This window comes from Notechis scutatus, chromosome 4, assembly GCF_049901735.1.
Source record: "Notechis scutatus isolate UNSWTSFEM ecotype Mainland chromosome 4, rNotScu1.2, whole genome shotgun sequence".
In the NCBI taxonomy this organism is placed as follows: Eukaryota; Metazoa; Chordata; class Lepidosauria; order Squamata; family Elapidae; genus Notechis; species Notechis scutatus.
The window spans coordinates 10,046,429-10,070,410 of NC_142012.1; the positions used below are offsets into that span (position 1 = coordinate 10,046,429).

The 23,982-nt window shown below is 41.1% G+C and overlaps 1 protein-coding gene across 1 annotated transcript; it reads left to right on the forward strand.

Annotated features, from left to right (window-relative positions):
• Positions 1-696: 696 nt before the first annotated feature.
• On the forward strand, positions 697-18,848 carry MRPL1 (mitochondrial ribosomal protein L1). The gene is made up of 9 exons (XM_026676458.2): positions 697-847; positions 2,535-2,640; positions 4,332-4,596; positions 6,289-6,372; positions 8,703-8,774; positions 10,960-11,071; positions 12,692-12,792; positions 14,719-14,800; positions 18,333-18,848. Exons 1-9 carry the CDS (start codon positions 811-813, stop codon positions 18,482-18,484), a joined length of 1,011 nt encoding a protein of 336 aa, XP_026532243.2. The 5' UTR covers positions 697-810; the 3' UTR covers positions 18,485-18,848.
• Positions 18,849-23,982: the final 5,134 nt, after the last annotated feature.

Here is a 23,982-nt window from a genome sequence, read left to right on the forward strand (position 1 = left end):
AAACCATCTTTCCAATTAGCCTCCATGTTTCCAGTGTCTTTCTCCCCGCTTGGAACTGAACCAGATGGATATTTCTTTCAACATTAGCCATGAAAGGCAGCTGGATGACTTTGGGCCAACTCCACCCTCAGCCTAATTCACCTTCATAGAGTGGCTGTTGTGGGGAAAATAGGAGGTGGAAGTTGTGTTGAGTATGTTTGCTACCTTGAGTTATTTGTAAAAAGGCATGATTTAAAAAAAAATCTTTTAAAAATAGCGGGATTTGCTTAATGAAAGCAATTAGAGCTGCCAGAACTACTGTTGTACATCAACAGTCATATGACACTGTTCCTTATGACAGAATTCCCAGTGCCAATTACCACTGATAAATAAGGATACTGTTAATAATAATGTTGAAAATAATGTTTTCAGTAAACATTAATAATGTTGAAAACAATATGAAACATAATTCCTGGACAATAACATTTTCAGTAATGTTCTTTATAATAATTTATAGGTGGAAAAGCATATTAACAAATGCATCGATTATAAAACAATACCTACTGATGGGTTTACAAATCAGGCTCAATCACAATTTAACCATGGTTCATTCAATAAATTGCTGTTGGTTCATAAATCATGTTTTATAGACCAGAGGGAGTTGAAACTGGCAAGACTATGGCTTGCGCAACCCTGTTAATGCAACAATTCGCTGTCCACTTCGTTGTTCCACTTTTTCTTCCCCGAGGCGGAACTTTTCTTGCCGACTCCGCATGGCCGGCCGGGCCACTTTTGGTAAAGCACCTCTGCGCGTTTTTTTTCCTGGCCAAGATGGCGCTGCCCGTAGTACGGTGTTGTTTCCAGAGAGGTGAGAGTCTCGATCCGGCGTGAATCAAATCTGTAGAAGCCCTTTCCCCCCTTCCCAGCTTAATTTCTCTCCAAAATGTCTCAGCTTGGGATTTTACATTAATAATAATAATGTATTATATAGATATGTCCCCCGGCACCCAGCAGGACGGTGGGTTTAGAATGGGTCTATTGCTGTACAGTAGCGTTTCTTAATCACTTGCCAAATATTAAAGATACTTGCAAAAATCATATTCTTTTCATACTTTTAATTTGCTGGAAATACGATTTTTCATGAAAAATATTTATGGTAATATCTAACAGGGTTAATAAGGTTAGGTTTACATAATAAATATTCTACAAACACGTTATCTCCTTGGAAGCTTTCACCAACTAGCAAAGCCATGGATCTAATTAACAGATGATTGAACCCACCATCATAACTTATATGATTATATAATTTATATATTGTAATATAACAATATGCAATATAATGTATACTTTTTATTTTTATTTATTAAATGTTATCTCCCTGCAAGGTGACTGAGCAGCTTACAAGTAATTATTAACTGTTCTAATGTAATAATTGACAAGTATACAGTTTAAATAATTTATATTTAACCCAAACAAAATATTTTTTTTAATGTTATTTTTTTTATTTTATATTTTACAATAATTCCATTTCATTTTAACCGTGTGTCGACTGGGTACATATATCTTGTGCTTAATTATAATTAATAATTTTCTTGGCAATGTAACAATAATCACATTTTCTTATAGCTATTATTTAATATATTATTTTTTGTAAAATCTTAACTTATTGCTCTATATATTCATCTAGTTCTAGTCCGTTTTAATTTGTTTTATTTTCCAACCATTGATAAAATAAATCCCATACCATATAATAACCGGTTTCTTCTTTTTCTTTGATTATCAGTGTTAACCTGTTCATCTCTGCACATTTTCTCGATTACTTTACCCTCTATCGGTATTTTTAACATAAAATATTTTTTTTCCACTGAATGAGAAGCTACTTAATGTTTTTTTAATTAATTAATTGTAAATCAGGTGTGCCATCTGTTCACAGAGTCTTTTTAGGGGTATCTTTTGGCTATTATTAGTAAAAAGCATAGAAGCTGATAAATTATTTTGAAGTAAGGAAGTTGATGAAATTGGTGTGAAATCTAAAAGTACAGCAAATTTCCCCAAATCCAGTTTTTTTTTAAAAAAAGAATTCCAGATATACCCAGAGCAGACTGGCCTTCAACCTCCTCGCACCAGTCATCAAAAATTATAAAGTTTGGCTATGAGTGAATAATTCTAAAGAAAACATCTACCAGTACTTCTGAAGAAACTGACATTTTCAATTATTCTCGTATATAAAATACAGCCAATTCTGAGAGCAATTCTAAATTGAAAGCTGTCTTATTTGGCTGCAGATAAAATGAAGGTAAACAGTTGTAATTTTTATTTTATGTTTAAAAACCATCCCGCAATTATTCAAAATATATTTTTAAATTTGAGAACTGGAAAGTCTAGTTAGTTCTGCCAAACCATGTTACGCTACTTGCAAATATCAGAGCTGTATTGTTGATAGATCTTTTCCTGTTGCAAAGGTCTAGAAAAGCCATACAAATTTATGCCAATTACGTGACATGACTAGCCATATAGTTCATTTTTGGATTGTTACTGTTTTTGTCTTTCTACAGTTTTTGCTCAGAGTCCTAGCCATATTTCCTCTAGAATTGTTCAATATCCTGCAGTGGTTCCTTGTTTTACCAACTTACTTGTTCCCAGTAGAAAGTATGCTGCAAAGTAAGTAAATAAGGGGGATTTATTTGAATAGTTAACAGAAACATTTATACATACACATATGCATATACATAGATACATACAGATGGTCCTGGGATCACATGATTGCCATTTCTGACTTTCCCACTAACTCCTGATAAACAAAGTCATTGGGGGGGAATCAGATTCATTTAACAATTGTTTTAACAATCAAGAGGTTTGCTTAACGATTGCAGCTAAAAGATCATAAAATTTGGTGCAACACACTTAATGCTTCGCTTAGCAACAGATGTTCCAATTCCAATTGTGGTTGTTGAGGACTACCACCTGTACATGGTAGCATAAACAGAAATATTCAGTGGGGCCAAACTTCAAACTCAGTAGTATCTGAGTTCAGATATGCAATCTATTCTTATATAAAGTACACTATCCACTATAAAATATACTATCTAACATTTTGTAAAATTCAGTGATTATGACCTACTGTTTCTTCTACACTATCCAGGCAATTGTGAAATGCATTTGCTTCTCATGGAAGCATTTATAAATATAATGCTTTGTACTTTGAAAACATAGTAAATATGTTTTTAATTGTGTTCAAAAGCTGGCTCCATGCCGTATTAGTTATAGTTAAAAATATTAAGGGAATCAGATTTTGTTCATTCTGACAACCGTTCAAGGTAGATAATCAAAGTTTAAAATTTAATAATTTAAAATATTTTCTACTTTTATTATTGGCATAATCTATATCTATTAGGGAATAATTAAATTATTTAATTTAATTTAAATTTCTAGTTCCAGACGTTTGTCATAAAGCAGAGCTGAACATTAACACAGAAAGGAAAGCAGCTCCTCTGGAAACTTGTTCAATGTTTTCTAGTATTTGGACTGAATCCACAAACGTGAAAACGCTTTTAATTTATATTTAATTTCTTGTCTATGGTTCTCTTTTTCCTGCATGTCTCAAAATTGAAAATAATGGTAACTAGTCACCAGTGTTTCTTTTCGTATAGCAAATAGTTTTCTCAAATTAAGCAGGTTTCTAGTATAGTATATGTCTGTGATGGCATGCGTGCCGGAAATGGCATGCAGAGCCATTTCTGCCGGCACGTAAGCCATCGCCCCAGAGCAGGTACACTGCGCAGGTGCATGCACTGCCCGCCCGCCAGCTGATTGTCAGGTGGCTGCCACGCATGTGCAGGGGATGGGGTGCGTGCAGGAGACGTGTGCACATGCGCAGAAATGCCACACATGGGGAGGTCACACACATGCGCAGAGACGTGTGGCACACTTGGGGGGGGTGTCACATGCACATGTGCAGAGTTGTGCGTGTGCAGGGGCTCATGCATGGGGGCCCCTGCATGCATTGTCTTATGGGTGCTGGCCTGCATGCACACACTTTTGGCATGCGAGGACAGAAAGGTTAGCCATCACTGGTATATGTTGTGTTTTCTTCTTAGTTTTAGTGTGGGTTAAAGCAACTCTCATCTCTAAGATGGTCTATGCCAGGGGTGTCAAACTCGTGGCGTCATGTGACATATCGTGACTTCCCCCCCCTTCACTAAAATACGGGTGAGTGTGGCCAGTATGTGATGCATCCGGCCCGTGGGCTATGAGTTTAATGCCCCTGTTATCTATGCCATTTCAAAAAAAAAGATTATTGTATTTATTCAGCAGTGCTGCATAAAACAATCTGTTTTTTATTTCCTTAAAAGATCATCACCTAGTCCTAGGAAATATAGAAGAGCCTCTCAGGAAAAAAAAACAGTTTCAGAGCCTAAGGAAAAAGAGGACCGTTATAAATTGCCTTTACCACTTGAACCAAAGGATGATGTTTATTTGACGTGGTGTTATCAAAAAACAGTTTATGACACAGAAGCTGCTTTAGAGCTTTTAAAGAAATTCCAACCACTGGATTTTACATCCCCCACCCAGGAATTGTATGCACGTATCACCTTGGATATGACATCGGAAAAGAAGGTATTGGCTTGTACTTCACATTCCCTTTTTTACAGCATTAGTTGGTAACTGGAATTATAATATATAATATATATATATATTATTCAAGACAAAGTTAAAATACCAAACTCAAAAAAAAAAAATCCAAAAAGAGACAAAAAAGAAGAACACCCCTCCCAAAACACAAAACAATCAAGACATTAAAAAAGAAAAAAAAGTGCATTAAAAAAAGACCAATACATATATGATCCCCCCCAGTTGAATACTGATTAATACATTACAACAACATTAGTAGCTGGAATTATTTTTGAGATGATATTAAGAAGGAAGATTTTTTTTAAAACTAAACCAAAAATGAGAGCACTTCTCAGTACAAGAATTAACAGAAGAGATTTTGTCAGTTATAAGCATGGTTGAAGAAAATTAGACTGGAGAAAAACTAGAGTTTGGTTTGTGTTATGTGAGGGATGCTTTGAACAGTTGATCTATGTTTATATACTGGTTAAAATCTTCAACAGCGTTGAATAGCAATAGCACTTAGACTTATATACCGCTTCCCAGTGCTTTCAGCCCTCTCAAAGCGGTTTACAGAGTCAGCATATTGCCCCCAACAATTTGGGTCCACATTTTAGCCACCTCAGAAGGATGGAAGGCTGAGTCAGCCTTGAGATTTGAACTGCCAAATTGCAGTCAGCTGGTAGTCAGCAGAAGCAGCCTGCAGTACCGCACTCTAACAATGCGCCACTGCGGCCTTAAAAGTAAATAATCAAGATATCAAGGGTGGAATTAAAAGTGCTACTGCTTGACAAACTTTTCTAAATTCCATTGTATTCTCTTACTCTTTTGAATTGTCCTGTGTTTTTAACCATGATTACAAGTAGTCCTCACTTAACAACTTTGCAATTTGAATTTTCGATGGTTCCCTTGAGTACTTTCTGAGTTAAATTGCAAAGTATGAAGCGATGAAATAAATTGTGTTTAGGGTTTCAGTTTATTAGTTATTTGGGTTTTGTAACGTGTTTTATACATTTTTAATCTTTAAAAAAATAACTTTTAACATCTTCTTATGGGTGTTAATTGTACTAAAACCAGAGAGATTATTAGATTACAAATGGGGGGGAAAAGCAAAGCCTGTTTTTTATGTGTTTTTTTTTTCTTTATATATTTATTTTACTTGCCTTTCTACGCCATAACATTCCCTGAGAGCAAGATAGCATTATGCTGTTATTAAAACTTTTTAAATATAAAAACTATATATCCCCTCCATAGTGTACATCATAAAACCAAGGTGAATTCATAGCAATAGAACAGTTTAAAATTGTGCTTCTTAACCATGCCAAATTCCAGATGCATGGACTTCAATTCCCAGAATTCTCCAGTCAAGCCATTGCTGGGAATTCTGGGAGTTGGAATTCACTCATCTAAAAGGCATCAAAGGGTCCAGCTTTGGTGAAAGCAGAGCAAATATGTCAGTGAAAAATGCCTTCAGGCGCTGCTTCTAAAATTTATTTATAATTAATCCTTTGAATGGAGTTCTGTAAACTTAAGAATCATTCTTGAAACAGTTTGAAAAATGTATATGTGTGCGTATCTACATCTATAATCTATATATCTAGCTATCGCTATCTATGTATAAAATGTCTCATGTATCAAATATGTATTTGTTTTGTTGAATCAGATAATGTGGATTTTTCCCCTCTTTTGCACTTCCAGAAACCTGTGGGGCCATTTATTAGTACTCTTTTGTTGCCTTACCGTTTCACAGACGCTGTCCCCAAGATTTTAGTATTCACACAGGTGAGCTGTTGAGCATTGAGCCAAAGATACTTCAGTCATTTGCATGTTACAGTGGCGTACAACGTCACACTGTTCCCACACGACATGAGGAATAGTGGATGAGGTTTGCTTAAGGCAGGGGTGTCAAACTCAAGGCCCGGGCCATGGGGTGTTTAGATCTGGCCCGTGGGGCTGCCCTGGAAACAGCGAAAGACTGACCCATGGTGCGTCTGCCAGTGAAAATGGAGTTTTGGAAGGCCGCACACAGTCCTCCCGAGCTCCGTTTTCAACTGCGATGGCCTGCAACTCTCCGCCAGCTCGGGAAGGCCTCAAGTGCTCAGGCCACCATAAGCCCCCCTGACACGAGTGATGTCGAGCTGGCCACGCCCACCCCGGCCATGCCCCCCCGCCCCCCCGAGGTCAAATACAACCCTGATGCAGCCCTCAATGAAATCAAGTTTGACACCCCTAGCTTAAGGTGTCAGAAATTTATTTTATGTGTAGAGACTCAATTTATTTGATTTTAATGTGTGAACGGCAAGAACAGCACTTCAGTGAAAATAGAAAAGGGATCTTGGGTATCCCTTAATACAGGGGTGGACAATTAATTTTCCCAAGGGGCTACATGAAAAACTGGGACTGTTATGGAGGGCTGCTGCTGCCCTGCTCCTGATACTGCTAACACCCCCGTTGCCAACACTGCCCACCGACCGACCCACTGCCGACACAACCCCGCTCCCTCCACCGACACCGTATTATTGCCTCACCTCCTGTTACCAATGCCCCATCCCGATGCTGCCGATGTCCCGCCCCCCACCCCTTAACCCCAGTGTCATGGACTGGGCTGGGACCACCCACGGACAGGATGTGCCCCTTGGACCCTAAAATACCCAGTCTGCCTTAAAGTATCCTTAGTCATGGGCAATAGAAATCCTTAGAGCAAATGAAATCTTTAGGAAGGATGGGATTAAGAGTACAGGTAGTCCTCGGGTTATGACAGCAATTGGGACTGGGTTTGCTGTGGTTGTAAGGCAGGGGTGTCAAACATGCGGCCTGGATGCTGTCACACGTTGGCCACGCCCACACCTGGTTTAGCGAAGGGGAGAAAAGTTGCGATACGTCACATGACACCGTGACGATGTGAATTTGACACCCCTTGTTGTGGCCTGTCAGCCGCCGGCCCCACCAGCAGCTGAATCAGAGGAAGAGGCGTGGGAGGTAGGGTCAGCATCAAGGGAACCTGGGAGCTCTGAGAGGGAAGAGGCAATCGAGCTGGCAGAGGAAGAGAGAGAGAGAGATGGAGCCTGGGCCGTCCATCAGGTCTGGAGGTGGCCTATGAGGAAGAGGAGGAACGGCTGGGTCCAGTGCCTGACACTGCACAAAAGGCAGAGGAGAGGAGAGCAGTGGAAATCTATGAGCCGGTCCTTGGGACAGATGAGCCACCACTGCTAGCAAAGCCCCACCCTAGCTCTGGGGATAAAAGGCAGGGGGTGGAGAGGAACAGATGTGACAGACAAACTATTCATCTCCCTGCTGGACAGACTTGTTAGCCTGCAGTGAGAGAGAAACTTTTTGCCTGGGCTGCTGGCGCTCCTAATGAAGGAATCTTTTGAGTTCAGAGGGTTCAGTGTCGTGTTTGGGGAGCTGGGTCAGAACAACAAAGTTGTAAGGCGCAATGTCATGGGGCCTCAATGCTTAGCTGCAATTTTGGCAGCTCCGATTGTTCTTGTGCCCACAAGACACGTGAGGTATTAAGCATGAAGTGGAGAGATTCCCAGGTAACGAGTGTGAAGGGGGGATGGATGGTGTGGCAGGGTTCAAGTGCAGGAAGGCAAGGGTTGGTACAGTGCAAAGGTATAAAGGCTGGGAAAGTTAGGAGAGCAACTTGCAACCTTCCCAACCTATTTTTCCCATTGGGTTTGTGGGTTCTAATATGGAAAGAAAGAATACTGGCGTTCCTTGATTTACAACAGTTCCTATATTGATGTTCAAAGTTGCAGCGGTACTGGAAAAAAGTGACTTGCAACCATTGCAGCATCCCCAGAATCACATGATCCAAATTCACATGCTTGGCAACTGACTCTTACTTAACGACGATGGCAGTGTCCCCGGGGGTCACGGGATTTTTTTGCGACCTTCCGACAAGCAAAGTCAATGGGGAAATCCAGAGTCACTTAAAGACCCTGTTGCTAACTTAACAACGGCAGTGAAAGGGACCACAGTGTGGGGCAAAAGTCACTTAAAACTGTCTCACTTAGCAACAGAAATTTGGGGCTCCGTTGTGATCGTAAGTCGAGGACTACCGGTGCTCCCGGTGTCTTCTAGCTAAATGGTTTTTATTTTCCTTTTAGGATCCAAAAGAAGCAAATCTAGCAACAGAAAATGGAGCTGCCATAGTAGGAGGAATCGAGCTAATTAAGCCGGTATTTTAAAATACGTACAAACTTTTAATCTTTGTTGAAATCAGCTCAGTTAGTTCTTTGTAAGTTTTTCTGGGGGTCAGAGCCTAGGACTGTCTCAACCCTTCTACTATATGCAAGAGCCTGGGTGGGCTCTGTTCAGAAAACTGCAGATGTGTCAGTTCTTGGCATCTGGAAAAACAATGCTGTTGAAATGAAAGTTGAATTCTGCAGCTGATGGTCACTAGGCTGTTTTAGCAATCAGCAAGATTTCTTCTATTTGCAGCTTTGTTTCATTTAGTTACAGATAGGAGTCTAAGACTCATATAAATCACCGAAAATCCATTGTTTTGACTTTTAGAAATCTTACTTGGATTTTTTTTTCCTTTGGCTTCTTAGGAATTCCCCTGATATTCTGCATACATTTTACAAGGAAGCCCTGTAGCCATAAATAATAATAAGTTTTTCTTCTGGGAAAATAAAAAAGAAACGCCAACAGCTGCTGAGAGACTTAAGGATTTAACTTCTGTGTCCAAAACATAATTCTCTAGATTTTTGAAGGTCCTACCCAGAACAGACAGTTCTACTGTCAGGCTTTGCAGCACTCTCTCCCAACTTTGAATCAAACCACCGGGTGAATTGTTTGAAGCTGCTGCAGGAAAATTCTGTGGAGAGTTTTATTTTTATTATTAAATAAACATTTGCATTCTCTTTAGAACTCTGTTGCTAATGTACGTCCTCCTTTTTTTTTTTAACTCAGAAGGAATACTTAACATTTCTTGGTTAAGGTTGGAAAATTACTCACTTTGAAGGGTGTGTGTGTGAAATCTCCTGTGTACAGGTAGTTCTAGACTTAAACCTTTTATGTAGTGACCCTTCAAGTATTCACACACACACACACACACACACACACACACCATAATCTCTTTGCAACCCTTTAAATTTGAAAGAACAGAATTATCTGAGTTGAAATTAAAAATAATGATCTTTCAGTTCAATTGCAGATGGAAATTTACACACACACACATACATATATACTGTGTAGCTATATACATAGGTACGCTTAGAATAGAATAGAATAGAATAGAATAGAATAGAATAGAATTCTTTATTGGCCAAGTGTGTTTGGACACACAAGGAATTTGTTGGTGCAAATACTCTCAGTATACATAAAAGAAAAGATACATTCGTCAAGAATCATAAGGCATGACACTTAATGATAGTCATAGGGTACAATAAGCAATCAAATCATACTAGGAAACAGTCAATATAAATCGTAAGGATACAAGCGACAAAGTTACAGTCATACAGTCACAAGTGGGAGGGGATGGGTGATAAGGAGTGGTGAGAAGATTAACAGTAATAGTAGTGTACACTTTGTAAATAGTTGGACAGTGTTGAGGGAATTATTTGTTTAGCAGAGTGATGGCATTTGGGGGGAAAACTGTTCTTGTGTCTAGTTGTTTTAGTGTGCAATGCTCTATAGCATCATTTTGAGGGAAGGAGTTGAAACAGTTTGTCCGGGATGTGAGGGGTCTGTAAATATTTTTACAGCCCTCTTTTTGACTCGTGCAGTATATAGGTCCTTGATGGAAGGCAGGTTGGTAGCCACTGTTTTTTCTGTATATAGCATATCTATATGTATGTTGTGTATGTGTGCACTTTTGAGAGCATCTAGCTAGCTAGCTATCTGCATTAGTGTCTCCTAATTCATCGGACAGTTGCTACGCAATTCCTTGACATAATTTTGGGGGACTCCAGAGACTGCACAAGAGCCCAGCCCTCTCACACAACTTCTGGAGGCCACATGAGAGCGCACCCCATTATCACACAGCTTCTGAAAATCACGCCTGAACATAGCGTGCTTTTTGAGGATTGTTGTCAGGCGGTGGTAAATCGTGGCGTGCACTCCACAAACGTGAGGGAGAAATTTCTATCTGGTAAAGAGCTGAACGCTCATTATTTTTAATTTCAGCTCAGATAATTCTGTTCTTTCAAATTTAAAGGGTTGCAAAGAGATTGTGCTGTATTTACGGGAAAACTAAAATACTCTTAATTTTATGTCTGCTGATGCTAAATGTGTCGCAAAGGGGATATGAAAAAAGTTATATATATATTTTATAGGTGCTTGTGTTGCATATGTATCATAACTGCCAAAATGGTAAATCATGTCCAATCTCCTTTTTATTTTATTTTTACGGACTTTCAGATTTTAAATGAGGAAATCGAAGCAGATTTTTATATCGCAGTACCTGAAATAACAACAAAAATTAATCCTTTGAGGAATTTTCTGAAACAAAAGTACCCTTCCATGAAAAACGGTGAGAAAAGGATGTTTCTTTTCTTTTTCTTTTTTGGTTAAAAAAAAAAACTTTATTAAAAGTTTAAAATAAAGAGAGAAAAACTAACAACTAATAACTGAGAAAGGAGGGGAAAATGTTAGAGACTGAAAGAAAGCAAATCCTAAAGAAAACAAAGAAATAAAAAGAAATGACTCCTGACTATTTTACAACAGATATAAGTGTAAATTTGCATCTTTTTCTAAGTTTGGAACATAACTTTTATATTTTCTATTATTTACCACTTTTTCTAATCATCAAATCCATATATCATAGTTTCATTTTTTCCCCCATTTCACCCAAACAATCCAGAGGGGGCTTCTAATCAGTTTTAAAATTAATGTATTTTCCCTCATTAAAACTGTCAGTTTCACCCTCTCAGCAACTCTCATCAACTTCACCATCCATTCTTCCATGTCGGTAATATCAAATCTTTTCAATGTTAGGCATATAAAAAGTCCCGAGGCTGTTATCATATATAAAAACAAAGTTCCATAAAGTACTGGCCTGGGATTGGGGACCCCTGCATTAGATGAAACGGTTACGTAGGATTGAACTGTAAAAGACATTTTCTTCATTACACCTTCCTTACAGAAATGACTTCAACAGTTCATACATAACCAACTATCAATCAGTAAACAATGACTTGACATTTCCTTGTTTTTTGTTATTGATATTAGGAACATATTAAACTTATATGGTATGTCTAATCTAGTAAAGATGAAGGGATGCAGTGGCTCAGTGGCTAAGACGCTGAGCTTGTCGATCGGAAAGGTTGGCAGTTCGGCGGTTCGAGTCCCCTAGCACCACGTAATGGAGTGAGCTCCTGTTACTTGTCTCAGCTTCTGCCAACCTAACAGTTCGAAAGCATGTAAAAAAAATGCAAGTAGAAAAATAGGGACCCCTTTGGTGGGAAGGTAACAGCGTTCCATGCACCTTTGGCATTTGGTCATGCCGGCCACATGACCACAGAGACGTCTTCGGACAGCGCTGGCTCTTTGGCTTTGTAACGGAGATGATCACTGTCCCCTAGAGCCAGAAATGACTAGCATTCTTGTGCGAGGGGAACCTTTACCTTTAATCTAGTGAAAAGAAGGGCTGGGGTGACACGAGAGCAGTCTTCCAATATCTGAGGGCCTGCCACAAAGAAGAGGGGATCAATCTATTTTCCAAAGCACCGGAAGGCAAGACAACAAGCAGTGGATGGAAACTAGAGAAGCAACCTAGACGTAAAAGATAAATTTCCTAACAGTAAGAGCAGTTAACCCGTGGAAGGGCTTACCTTCCAGAAGTTGTGGGTGCTTCCATCATTGGAGGCTTTTAAGAAGAGACTGGACACCCACTCCTGCTTGCGTAGGGGGTTGGACTAGAAGACCACCTAGGTCCCTTCCAACTCTGTTACTCTGTTATAAGCTTTGTTGCGTACATGGAATTCTTCACAGTCTTTTAGATTGTGCTTGGCCCATTGTCCTCTGTAATTCTTTCCAGTTGGAAAGAAAAATGGCAGAATAGCTGGTTTGCTCCCACATTGAATGTTAGATATGTAAGATGAATTTAATTCTACTTTGGGGTTGTTGTTTTTTTCATTTTGTTTTGAAACAGGTACCATTACTTACAATATCCCCGAGACACTTAATTTCTTCAAAATCTGCCATGAATATGCAGTGACCGACGACAACCTCATCCAAACCCCGTTTGCAATGGTACGTTTTCACGAGGCACTTTGGCCAATGATTTGGCTGTGAGTTCAGCTTGGAGGGGAGTTTAATCATGTATTAAAAATTGTTTGAACAAAAATAAGCACCAACGCACTGCTTTGTTTCTTTCCATTTCCACTATTGCTTTTTTGGAAATGGGTCCTTCAGCAAAACATAGTTGTTAGTGCAACCTATTAGGGAATATTTAGCAAGTCATTACATGCTTGCTAATAGAGTTTTCCTTCTGAAATTTTTCACCAAAGGTAGATGCACATACTGTAATACTTATTGCTAAAGAGCTGCGCGTAATATTTCCTCATCGGTTGGTTTTCCAGTGTTTAAATAATCTTCACCATACTGCAAATGTTGTATCCTGAAAGATAGTTTTAAAATACTCTAAATCACAGGCTTGAATCCGATGGCACCTCTGGAAGTCCAACTTTAAGTTAAAACATTCAGAAATAGCTAAAAATTCTGCCACAAAGTTATAGTACTGTTCTCTCCTAGAGTTTGACTCAAATTCCAGGCAAGAAAGACAAAATTAGCGAGATTTCATCCATTTTAGCTGGAGTAGTAGTTGTTCTTATTATTAAAGATTTAATCTTCAATTTGATTCGCAGTCTGGGACTGGTAAAAACTTAACAGCTCAAGTCCTAACCAAAGACCTAAGAGCTGTTAAGGTAACATCTGAATATAAGCAGTTCCAGGGGTGGGCTTCAAAATTTTTGGCAACTCCTTGCTGGGTGGGCATGGCCATGGTGGGCATGGTCTATTCAGCCTCCTGCACCATGGCGGGGGGAGGGTGTTTTCGCCCTCCCCGGACCCCAGAGGCTTTCCTCGAGCCTCCAAGAGGGCGAAAAACAGCCTCCCCATGCTCCGGAGGCCCTCTGGAGGCCAGAAACTGGACTCTTTCCGGAACTTCCGGGAGGGGCGTTTTTTGCCCTCCCCTGGTTCCAGAGGCTTTCCTCAAGCCTCCAGGAGGGCAAAAATAGCCTCCCTGGGTTCCGGAGACCAGAAACGGGCCCATTTCTGGCCTGTCAGAACTTCCTGTTCTTGGCCTGTTTTCCCCCCGAGCTTCTGCGTGGGCCCTACACTTACCTGGGATCCAAAACAGGCCACGTGGAGACTCCTGGGAGGGGAGGGAAAGAGTGGGCAGGGCCAGCGAGTCATTGCAACTACCGATTTGGCGAACCAGATTTAAAATTAACATCCGGTTTGCCTGAACCGGTGTGAACCGGTATCAGCCCACCCCTGAGCAGCTCTGAGCAGGGTGATTTTTTTGCAGTCCGGATATTCAGATCTAATAAGTTCAAAATTTCCATGTATCTTGGCAGCCCTTTGGGTATTGCCCCAAGGGCTCCTGTTACTATTGGTACAACCATTGATTTCTTCCTCCATAGTCGCTCAACTTCAACTTTGCAAATCTCAATATATATATTTTGCTGTTGTTATTATTTGCTGCTGAAATCTGAACAGGTTGCCATTTCTCGCTCTTTGTGAGTGAAATGGTTTATAAACTGGCCATTAAGTAAATCTATACTGGTAGTCCTCAACTTACAACCAATTGAGCCCAAAATTTCGATAGCTAACCAAGACAGTTGTCCAACTTCCCTTTGGCTGGAGAATTCTGGGAATTGAAGCCCCCGCACCTTAAATTTGCCAAAGTTGAGAAATATTGCGCTATATATAACTTACAGTGATTGAATTTGAATAAAAATTAGAAAACGCCTTTGTTTTTTTTCACAACAGGGTATTACTGGGCTAAAGACATTAACAGCACTTATAGCCTTTAATTGATGAGAAAATGTTTCTCTTTTTATTAAATAAAAGTTCAATGCATTGATTAAGTATTTAGCCCGGTCCCCACAATTTTTATAAACCTGACATCATTTAATGTTTTCTTTTCCTTTATTTTTGCATTCACTTTTTCAGCTGGACATGCCTAATGATCAGATACTTGCTAATCTGGACGGTATTATTAAAGACATTTGCAAACACAAACCTTCAAAACATGGTGAGCCACTCTATTTTAAAAAAAATTTCTTAATTGATGCTGATAGCAAATGATATTACCCAAATGAATATAAGTTGGGGGAAAGCATTTTGCTAGCTTCAAGGAGAAAACGATTTTAAAAAATAACATGCATTGTCACACTAAGCAATAAAGAACAGTAACAGGGAAAATGTCAAGCAGAAATTGCTTAATAACACTATTGCTAATAATTTCGCTTCACAGCAATCTTCCTCCCTCCCTTCCAAGGGAAATGTCTCAAAAACCTTTTCATTCTTTAAAGAAGTTGTTTTGGGAGGACTTTTTAAGAATAACCTTCTGGTTTAAAGTGGCAAAATTATTACCCTGAAAAGTCCCGTTTTTGTTTCCCGCAGAATTACTCAGTTAGAAAAATAATTTCTCCCTTCCAGAATGGGAAACATTTGTGCAGGAAGTTCCTATCTTGGAAATGTTTTGAACAGCCTTGAAGAACCGTATCAGATGTTCCAAGTAAAATATTTGGGGTTCTGAGAATTTTGTTTTAATGTCAGGGCACAACGCATCGTTTTGTTTTGGCGTCAGAACAATATGTGACCGTTTTCAAGGACTTGACTTCGTTTGTTCCAGCTCTTTTGAGGGTATCAGTTAAGCTGTTTACTCCCTGCAACGATACACGGGGATTAGAATGGCTTTGTCGAGGTTTTTTTTTCCTGCAGAGTTTGGAGGAAACAAATTACAGGTTGTCCTTGACTTAACGATCACAGTTCAGCCCCAGATTTCTGTTGCTAACCAAGACAGTTTGTTAAAGGAATTCTGACCATTTTGTGACCTTTCTTGTCACCGTTTGTTAAGTGAATCACCGCAGTTGCTCAATTGGTAATATGGTTGTTAAGTGAATCAGGCTTCCCCATTGAGATCTGCTTGTCTGAAGGTCTCAAAAGGGGATTATATGACCCCCCCAGGACGCTGCAACCATCATAAATAGGAGTCAGTTGCCAAGTGTCTGAATTTTGATCATGTGAACGTGAGGATACTGCAATAGTTGGGTGTAGAACAGCTGTAAGTCACTGTAAGTGCCATTGTAACTTCGAACGGTCACTAAACAGTTGTAAATCTGTAGTAGTGGGTTGTTGTTTTTTTCTGCTGCTGTTTTGAAAAGGGGTTCAAGCACTGGAAATTATTCCTCCTCCTTTTTGTTTTTGAGGTCAATACAGGTAGTCCTCAACTTACAACAGTTCCTTTAGTGACTGCTCAAATTGACCACGGCTCTGAAAAAGGTGACTCTTTTTCACACTTACGACTGGCAGCATCCCTATGACAAGCAAGCAGAGTCCGTGGGGAATCCGGAGTCACTTTAACCACCCGTGCTCCTAACTTAACAAATGCAACAATTCATTTACCCACCGTGGCAAGAAAAGCCGCAAAAGGGGACGAAACTCACTTCATTTTTCACCTGGCGACATCCATTTGGGGCGCAATTGTCATAACTCGAGGACTATCTGTAAGCAGGGGTGGGCTTCAAAAATTTTAGCAGAGAGTTCTCTGCCCAGTTGCTGGGTGGGCGTGGCCATGGTGGGTGTGGCCTAGTCGGCCTCCTGCACCTTGGTGGTGGTGGGGGGGTGTTTTTGCCTTCCCCCCCGGGCTCCGGAGGTTTTTCCTTGAGCTTCCAGGTGGGCAAAAATGGGCTCCCCGGGCTCCGGAGGCTTTCCGGAAGCCAGAAACGGGCCCATTTCCGGCCTTCCTGAACTTCCGGGAGGCCCGTTTTTCGCCCTCCCTGAGCCTCCGTGCGCTTACCTGCATTCAAAACGGGCCGCGTGGGGACTCCGGGGAGGGCAGGGGAGGGGTGGGCGGGGCCCAGCCAGGAGTGGGATTTGATGGTTGTCCGAACTGCACAGAATCTTAGCTAGGGGCTCTTCCGAACCCCTGCAAACCCCCAGCAGCCCCACCTCTGCCTCTAAGTGTATCAGACAATGTATGAAAACTCATGGTCGATCCAGCTAATACAGCGATGTTTAAATTAATTTGAAATTTTGGTTAATAAATCAATAGTATATGCCCTGCCTCCTTCCCTTGTTAGTTTTGGACTCCCAGGGCCTTTCTGGATCTGAACAAGGTTGCCAAGGACTTGAGACACTTAGCATGTTTTCCTGTCATTGAAAGCAGTAATATATTTTACATAATGTGCCAAATTTGGTCCACGATTAAACACAGTCTTATAAATCATACTGGTTTTAAATAGAACCACTGAATACAGGTCGTCCTCGACTTAGGACCATAATCGAGTCCAGGATGGCAGTCAAAAGTGTGGCCAATCATTAAGTCACCACAGGTCCGTGCCTGATTTTAACAACCTTTTTTTTGTGGCAGTTAAATGAATCACTGCAGGTTGTTAAACGAACAAAACGGTTGTCAACTCGTAAAACAGGCCTGTTTCCCAGTTGCCATAAGTTTGGGGGGCGGGGAGAGAAAATCAGAAGAACATTCCACGCTTATCTTACAAAGGTTGTAGCTAGGCTGCTAGATCTTCTGCCCAGGAAAATCCTTCATGGGAGAGTGTGATTCAGTGGTGGGATTCAATTTTTTTTACTACCGGTTCTGTGGGTGTGGCTTGGTGGCCGTGGCTTGGTGGGCATAGCAGGGGAAGGATACTGCAAAATCTCCATTCCCTCCCCACCCCACTAACCTGCTTTCCAGCTCCATTCTCCTGTGTAGGGCATCAAAAGAAGACCCAGCCAATCAGCTGGGACTCGGGAGGCAGAGAATAGATAGGGTTGGCGGGGCCGGTGGCATTTGCCGGTTCTCCATACCACTCAAAATTTCCACTACTGGTTCTCCAGAACTGTTCAGAACCTGCTGAATACCACCTCTGGTGTGATTGATGACACACAGGCCCTGAACGTGCTTCGTTGGAGAATCTGATGTATGACGCACCCAGGGGAGAGTGGGGAAACAGGGTCACAGGTGTCCATGAATTACATGTGTCAGAGTTGGCTTCAACTGGGATAATGCCGACATGTTACTCCTGATAAATCTTAGGGATTCTTTTGAAGCTTGGCTCGAGGATCATGATTTAATTAGGGCAATCGCCAGAACCCTGACAACGGTTGTTAAGCAAATACATTTTAGCCGATGGGTATTTCTTGCCAAAACCTGGAAGTTAACCCCAGTTTCTGTGGGTTTTTTTTTTAAGTTATAAATCATGGTCACGTGGTTGCAGGACAATCGAAATGAAGGCCTAGCATCAAAAATGCAATTATTTGACTGGTGGGAGAGGCTGTCTGTCAGAACTTCAAACCTGGGTTGTAAGTAGCCTGGAGAGATCCATTGGTTGCTAAGCAACCCGTCATAACTTGAGGACTACCTGTACTTGCTTAAATCTCTTTCCCCGACATATGAGAAACTCGTAGCTGTTTACTCTTGCTTAGAGTTGCCATTTCAAGCAGTACTTTTAATGATTCTGTACAATATTGTCCACGTTAGATCATCAAATAAGCTGAATCCTTGCTCCCTCTTCTTCCGCTCTCTTTCTTTTTCTCTCTCTCTCTTTTTATTTAAGGTCCTTTTGTAACAAGTATGAGCATTCGAAGTTCAACCAGTGAAGCCTTAGATGTGAAAGTTGAACAGTTTCTTCCCCAAGAAGCTCTGGGACAGAAGTTGGAAGAAGCTGAAAGGATCAGCAAAGAAGAAAAGCAAGAACCAGATGATTAGAAGGTTGCAGAAATGTCATTTTCCTCGTTAAAAAAAAAATTATAAAGGGCAGTTCTTGTAGCTTCATCCAGAATTTCCCCACAAGTTCTGGTCCTGAAGGGGAAGTTTGCAACAATCTCGGGAGACAATTGAATTGTCCACAAACCTTGAAGCTCCTTAGTGCTGTTAGATCAACAGTCCCCAAAATTTGGGGCCTAGAAATGTCTGGGAATCACTGATATTACAGGCTCAGCACATGTGGAGAGCCTGCCTGCTCTGACACCAATGCTTCAGTGCAAATCCTTCTCCGTTTGTAAAAAAAAAAAAGATGTAATTGCACAACATTTTATTAAAAATGAAAAGCTTTGTGTACAGTTTTTATTGATTATGGAAGCTTTCATGTCCCTTTCTGTTTTAGTTGTGTGTTTGTTTTTCCATCCACAGACCGATTGATTATATCTTAAGATTCTTTTAAGGGGAAAAAAAAAATTAAGAACCTGAATTGGCAGCTTAATGTGGCATGTTACGTTGTCCGTGGCTGCAAGTTGCACTCTGAAAAAGGTGCAGAGAGCGTGTGGTTTTGGAGATTCATGATAGACGCTAACCAAGATCTCACCTTCTGCCCACCTATTGTAGCAGAAGCATCCTTCATCATTGCTTAAATTGAGGTAGAGTAAATATACCAATAAAAGAGACTATTTGTAGCTCAGGGTTGTAATGAGGGGTCTTAGCACTGATGATGTTACCTAGTTGGGTAATGAAACGTCTGCGAGAAAGCAACCAAGTTCGGAGAGCACCAAGAACCCCTCATTAAACATACTGCAGAGACAGATCAATACAGATAGTCTTCAAGAAACGGCCATAATGGAGCCTGCGCATTACCATTGCATGTTGTGACAGCTGTTAAGTGAGGCAACCTCCACCCTTATGAGCCTATCAGGGCCTCCTTTTGTTTGTGGAGCCTCTTTAAAAAAAAATTGAGAGAATATACCTGCTTTTAGAATAGCATGAGGTTGCCATGGACTGAGGAACAGGCCGAGTCTTGCAAATCCCCTAGATCTGTGATGGCAAACCTATGGCACGCAGAGACATTTGTGTGGGCACGTGAGCCCTAGCCAAACTTACCTGCACTGTGCATGCAAGTGCTTCCCAGCTGATTTTTGGCCCATTTGAGGCCTTTTTCGCCCTCCCGGAGGCTCGAGGGAAGCGTCTGCAGCCTCAGGAGGCCAAAAAAATGGGCCTTCCGGAAATGGTTTCAGCCTCCGGAGGGCCTCTGGAGCTTGGGGGAGGTTGTTTTCGCCCTCCCAGGGGCTTGAGGGAAGCCTCTGCAGTCTTTGGAGGCCGAAAAACAGGCCCATTTTGGCACTTCCGGTATTTCCGGAAGGTCCGTTTTTCGGCCTCCAAAGGCTGCGGAGGCTTCCCTCGAGCCTCAAATGGGCCAAAAATCAGCTGAGTGCACAGTGCAGGTAAGGGGGTGGGGGGATGTGCACACATGCGCAGGGGGGCAAGGCACATTGCATTGTGGGTGCCGGTGTGCATGCACTTTCGCCACACCACAACAAAAAGGTTCACCATCACTGCCCTAGATGGCTGGATGGGAAGTAGGTTGAGACCTACAGCCCTTAACAGCCTCCCAGTCATACCTAGCTTTTGGGCAGGTCTGTCATAACTTGATTAGTCATATCTTGAGGACTACCTGTACCAATTTCCACAGTCAAAAAACCTTGGCCTTTTCGATCCCCTGAGTTGGAAAAAAAATGTCATTAGGTTTGGGATCTCCAATCTTGGCAACTTTAAGACTTGTGGACTTCAATTCCCAGAATTCCTCAGCCGCTGAGGAATTCTGGGAGTTGAAGTCCACAAGTCTTAAAAGGTGCCAAGGTTGGAGACCCCTGTGTTAGATGCTTTCAAAGCCTGTTCAGGTAGTTCTCAACTTATAACCATTTGTTTAATGACGGTTCAAAGTTATCAACAGTCCTGCAAAAAAGTGACTAACAACTGGTCCTTGTGAGTCCCTGTAGTCACATGGGCCAAAATTTGGGTGCTTAGCAACTGACTTGTATTTACAGTCCTTGCTGCATCCTGGGATCATTGGTGACCATCCCATCTGGAATGGGGGAGACTTGTTTTGCTACTTAAAAGGGTGGGGGGAAGACCAAGACATAATTAAACACATCAGAAACATGTTAAAACCACAACAAATAATCATGAACAGAGCATCAATACTTTTCTACTCCCATTGTGGATAATATTATAATTCCTACAAATCCTGTAAATCGGTAGAGAAAAGTTATCACGTATGAGACAAGATAACAATTGATCTTTCTGTTTTTTCAACCTATAAACTTTTACCTGATATGTTTTCTAATACAGCTACTGGCTAAGTTTCCCTGTGCCATTTTTCAACTGATAAATGATCCAAACACTTCTAACATTGAGCAACTAGCCATTTAGTTTTCAAAAGGGGGGGAAATGTAAGCTGCTTGACATTTATCCCAATATTTTATCTATTGAGCCTAGGTTATAATCCTTATTTTGATGACTGTGCAATTCATCAAAACCCTTCTTGCAAAAATATTACCCATTTTCACATGTTCCACAGACATGATCCTTTCTGTTTGTGTTCTCCCTCCAAATTGGCTGAATAATTAGGAGAGTTTTGTAAAATTCCTACAGGGGTGAAATGTCATGGATGCAAAATCTTGAAATATAAGTCCTGCTTCGAAGCCAACAGAAATCTCCCATCACTGCAGTGCTTGCCAGATATTGTCCAGCTGTCTTCCCAGATAAATCTGTCTCAAATTTCTTTTGAACTCCAGGAAGGATTTCGTTTGTCTCTATTCCAATAACCACCAACAGGATGCAGTTTGAAAATTATGCCTTTAAAGTGAAGAGGACAAATGCAGTATTTTGCCAAATTTTGTTAATAGGGGATTTGCAAATTCCATTAATTTCCCAGTGTGTGGGAATGTGTTAATTTGAATCCATAAAGTGCATGGCATTTTACATCTCAATGCTGTTTTAGCTCTTGTTCAGTAGAAGTCGGTAGCAAAGACAAACCTGGAATAAACTAGATGTTCACAGCCTGCCAATCATTAAACTCTGTCATATATACACGTACTAGCTCGATACCTGTGCTTTGCTACGAAACTATGTGATCAGGCTTAGTTTTTGGGAAGGAAAATAAGGGGGGGAGATTGTGCCTCTGCCTACCAGCATCCATTGATATTCATCTGGCTAGTGTCCTGTCAGTGTGTGAGAGAGTTGAGGGCTGTTTGGAAACTGAAGCAATATTTGCTGTATGAGCAAGAAGGAGACAGCAAGGACCCTGGGCGTGGCTTAGCTCAACTGTTCTGTATTAAAGCTGGTTGCTGCTGTGAAACTAAAACTGAAACTTCTCTGCTTGTGTTTTGCAGTTGAAAGAGATTTCTTTTCAGGTGGGGAGGGGGAGTAGAAGTCCTTAGCATCAGAGCTTGTTAATAATATGGGAAACACTAATGCTCTGATGGTCATTTCGAAAAATCCTTTTTTAGTGAGCATCTAGAAGCCAAGAGGAATATATATGGTGAATTTCAAGTTTGTAGGCTTTACGGTTCTGGAGATTTTGTGATGATGCATGAGTGGTATTTTGCTTTTATATAAATAGATGTTTGCTTACGCGTGTGTGCACATGCATGTGTAAGCAGCAGACAAAGGGAACCACGTACATTGTAACGTTTGCAATTTAGGAAAAGTTAATAGTTGGTAATGCTGTTCTTCTCACCAGAATGTAGCTTGAGCAGGGAACCCTGTAATATCCCTGTTGCTATTCAGACAGCTCCCCCACCTGGAGTAGAGTATCCGAAGGCCCCTTTTAACCAAGGTTAGAAAAATTGCTGTGCCCAAAAATAACCTGCAGTTTTATTTTGGTATGGGGAAAAAATATTTGGCCACTGTAGGGCGCTCCTCTTTCACAAAACCCAGTCACTCTCTGTTACAGCTCTGAAACCTGTGTGGCAGTGATGGGCATTATTATTAGAAGTTATCAAAGAAGGGCTAGTTTTTCCAGGTTAACATTTTAATTATAAGATAAATAAGGTGCAAAATATAAGAGTAAATAGAATGGTGGGGAGGAAGAGCAGGAAGAGAAGTGAGGAAGGATAGGAAAAAAAGAAAAAGAGACATTGACTTCTGGCTCTCTTGCAGTAAAATAGGGCATTAATATCAAATCACAATTTGTTGTTTTTTTTCATAATAATATAAACAAGCCATTTCTATGAAGATCTGTCAATCTAATCGGTAAAAACCCAAAGTCAGAGTTTCATTCTTTTCCAAGTACAAAGTTCAGAAGCGGTCTACCATGTGGAAACAAAAGTGCTTAAGTTCTTTTCTTTAATCAAAATAGTCAATTTTGCCATTTCAGCCAACGGCATCAACTTCCGCAACCTTTCGTCCATGATAGGAATCAAAGTGTCCTTCCATTTTCTGTGCACACAATACTCTTGCTGCTGACAACATATATATAGTAAAAATAAGGCTTAGTACTATGGGTATGCATCAGTGGTGAGATTCAAAAAGTTTTACCACCAGTTCGATGGGCGTGGCTTGGTGGGCGCGCTTTGCACATGTGCACACTTTGCGTACGTGTACCAAATGCACACTTTGCGCAGGCGCAGAGGCGTTTAGTTTACTTTTGTTGTCATTGCACCTCGTATGACGAAATCAAACACCATCTTCAGTGCACATCATGACTATGAAAATAAACACAAACACACATCCTTCACCTTTCACAAATTGAACCGAAAATCCCCGACACTACACCAACACTGCACTATGCAACAGAATCCAAAAGAGCTACTGCCCAGGGATAGAAGCTGTTTTTCAGCCTATTTGTCCTTGTTTTTATTATTCTGTACTGTCTGCCAGATGGTAATAGTTCAAGAAAAGGGTTCCCAGGATGAGATGGATCTTTGAGGATGTTTTGAACTTTCTTAAGGCAGTGGGAGCTATAAAGCTCTTCCAAAGAGGGGAGTGGGCAACCAATGATCCTCTCGGCAATGACATTAACCCTCTGGAGCTCTTTCCTATCTGCCACTGTGCAATTGGCAAACCATACAGAGGTGCAGAAAGTTAAGATACTCTCTCTGGTGCAGCGGTAGAAGGTCACCAGCAGTTTTTCATTCAGTTGTTGTTTTCTGAGAAGTCTCAGGTAGTATAATCTCTGCTGGACCCTTTTAACCAGTTTGCACAGGTGCAGAGGTGTTTCAACTCACCGCCTGCAAACCTGCACTCTCCCGGTCGCTTCAGCAGCTGCCCCGGCAGCACTCTGCTGTGCCGTGCAAAGCAGCTGTGCTTCAAAAGCGGAGGATAACGGTGACTATGGGAGCCCAGGTGGGTGGGTGGGTGGGCCCAACAGCACAGCGGTGTAGAGAACCGGTTCGGTCTTTGCTGCTCATCGCCAGTACTGGCTCAGCAGAACCAGGCCGAACCAGTAGATTACCACCACTGGTATGCATGGATGTGTTTCTGCTCACCTTAGA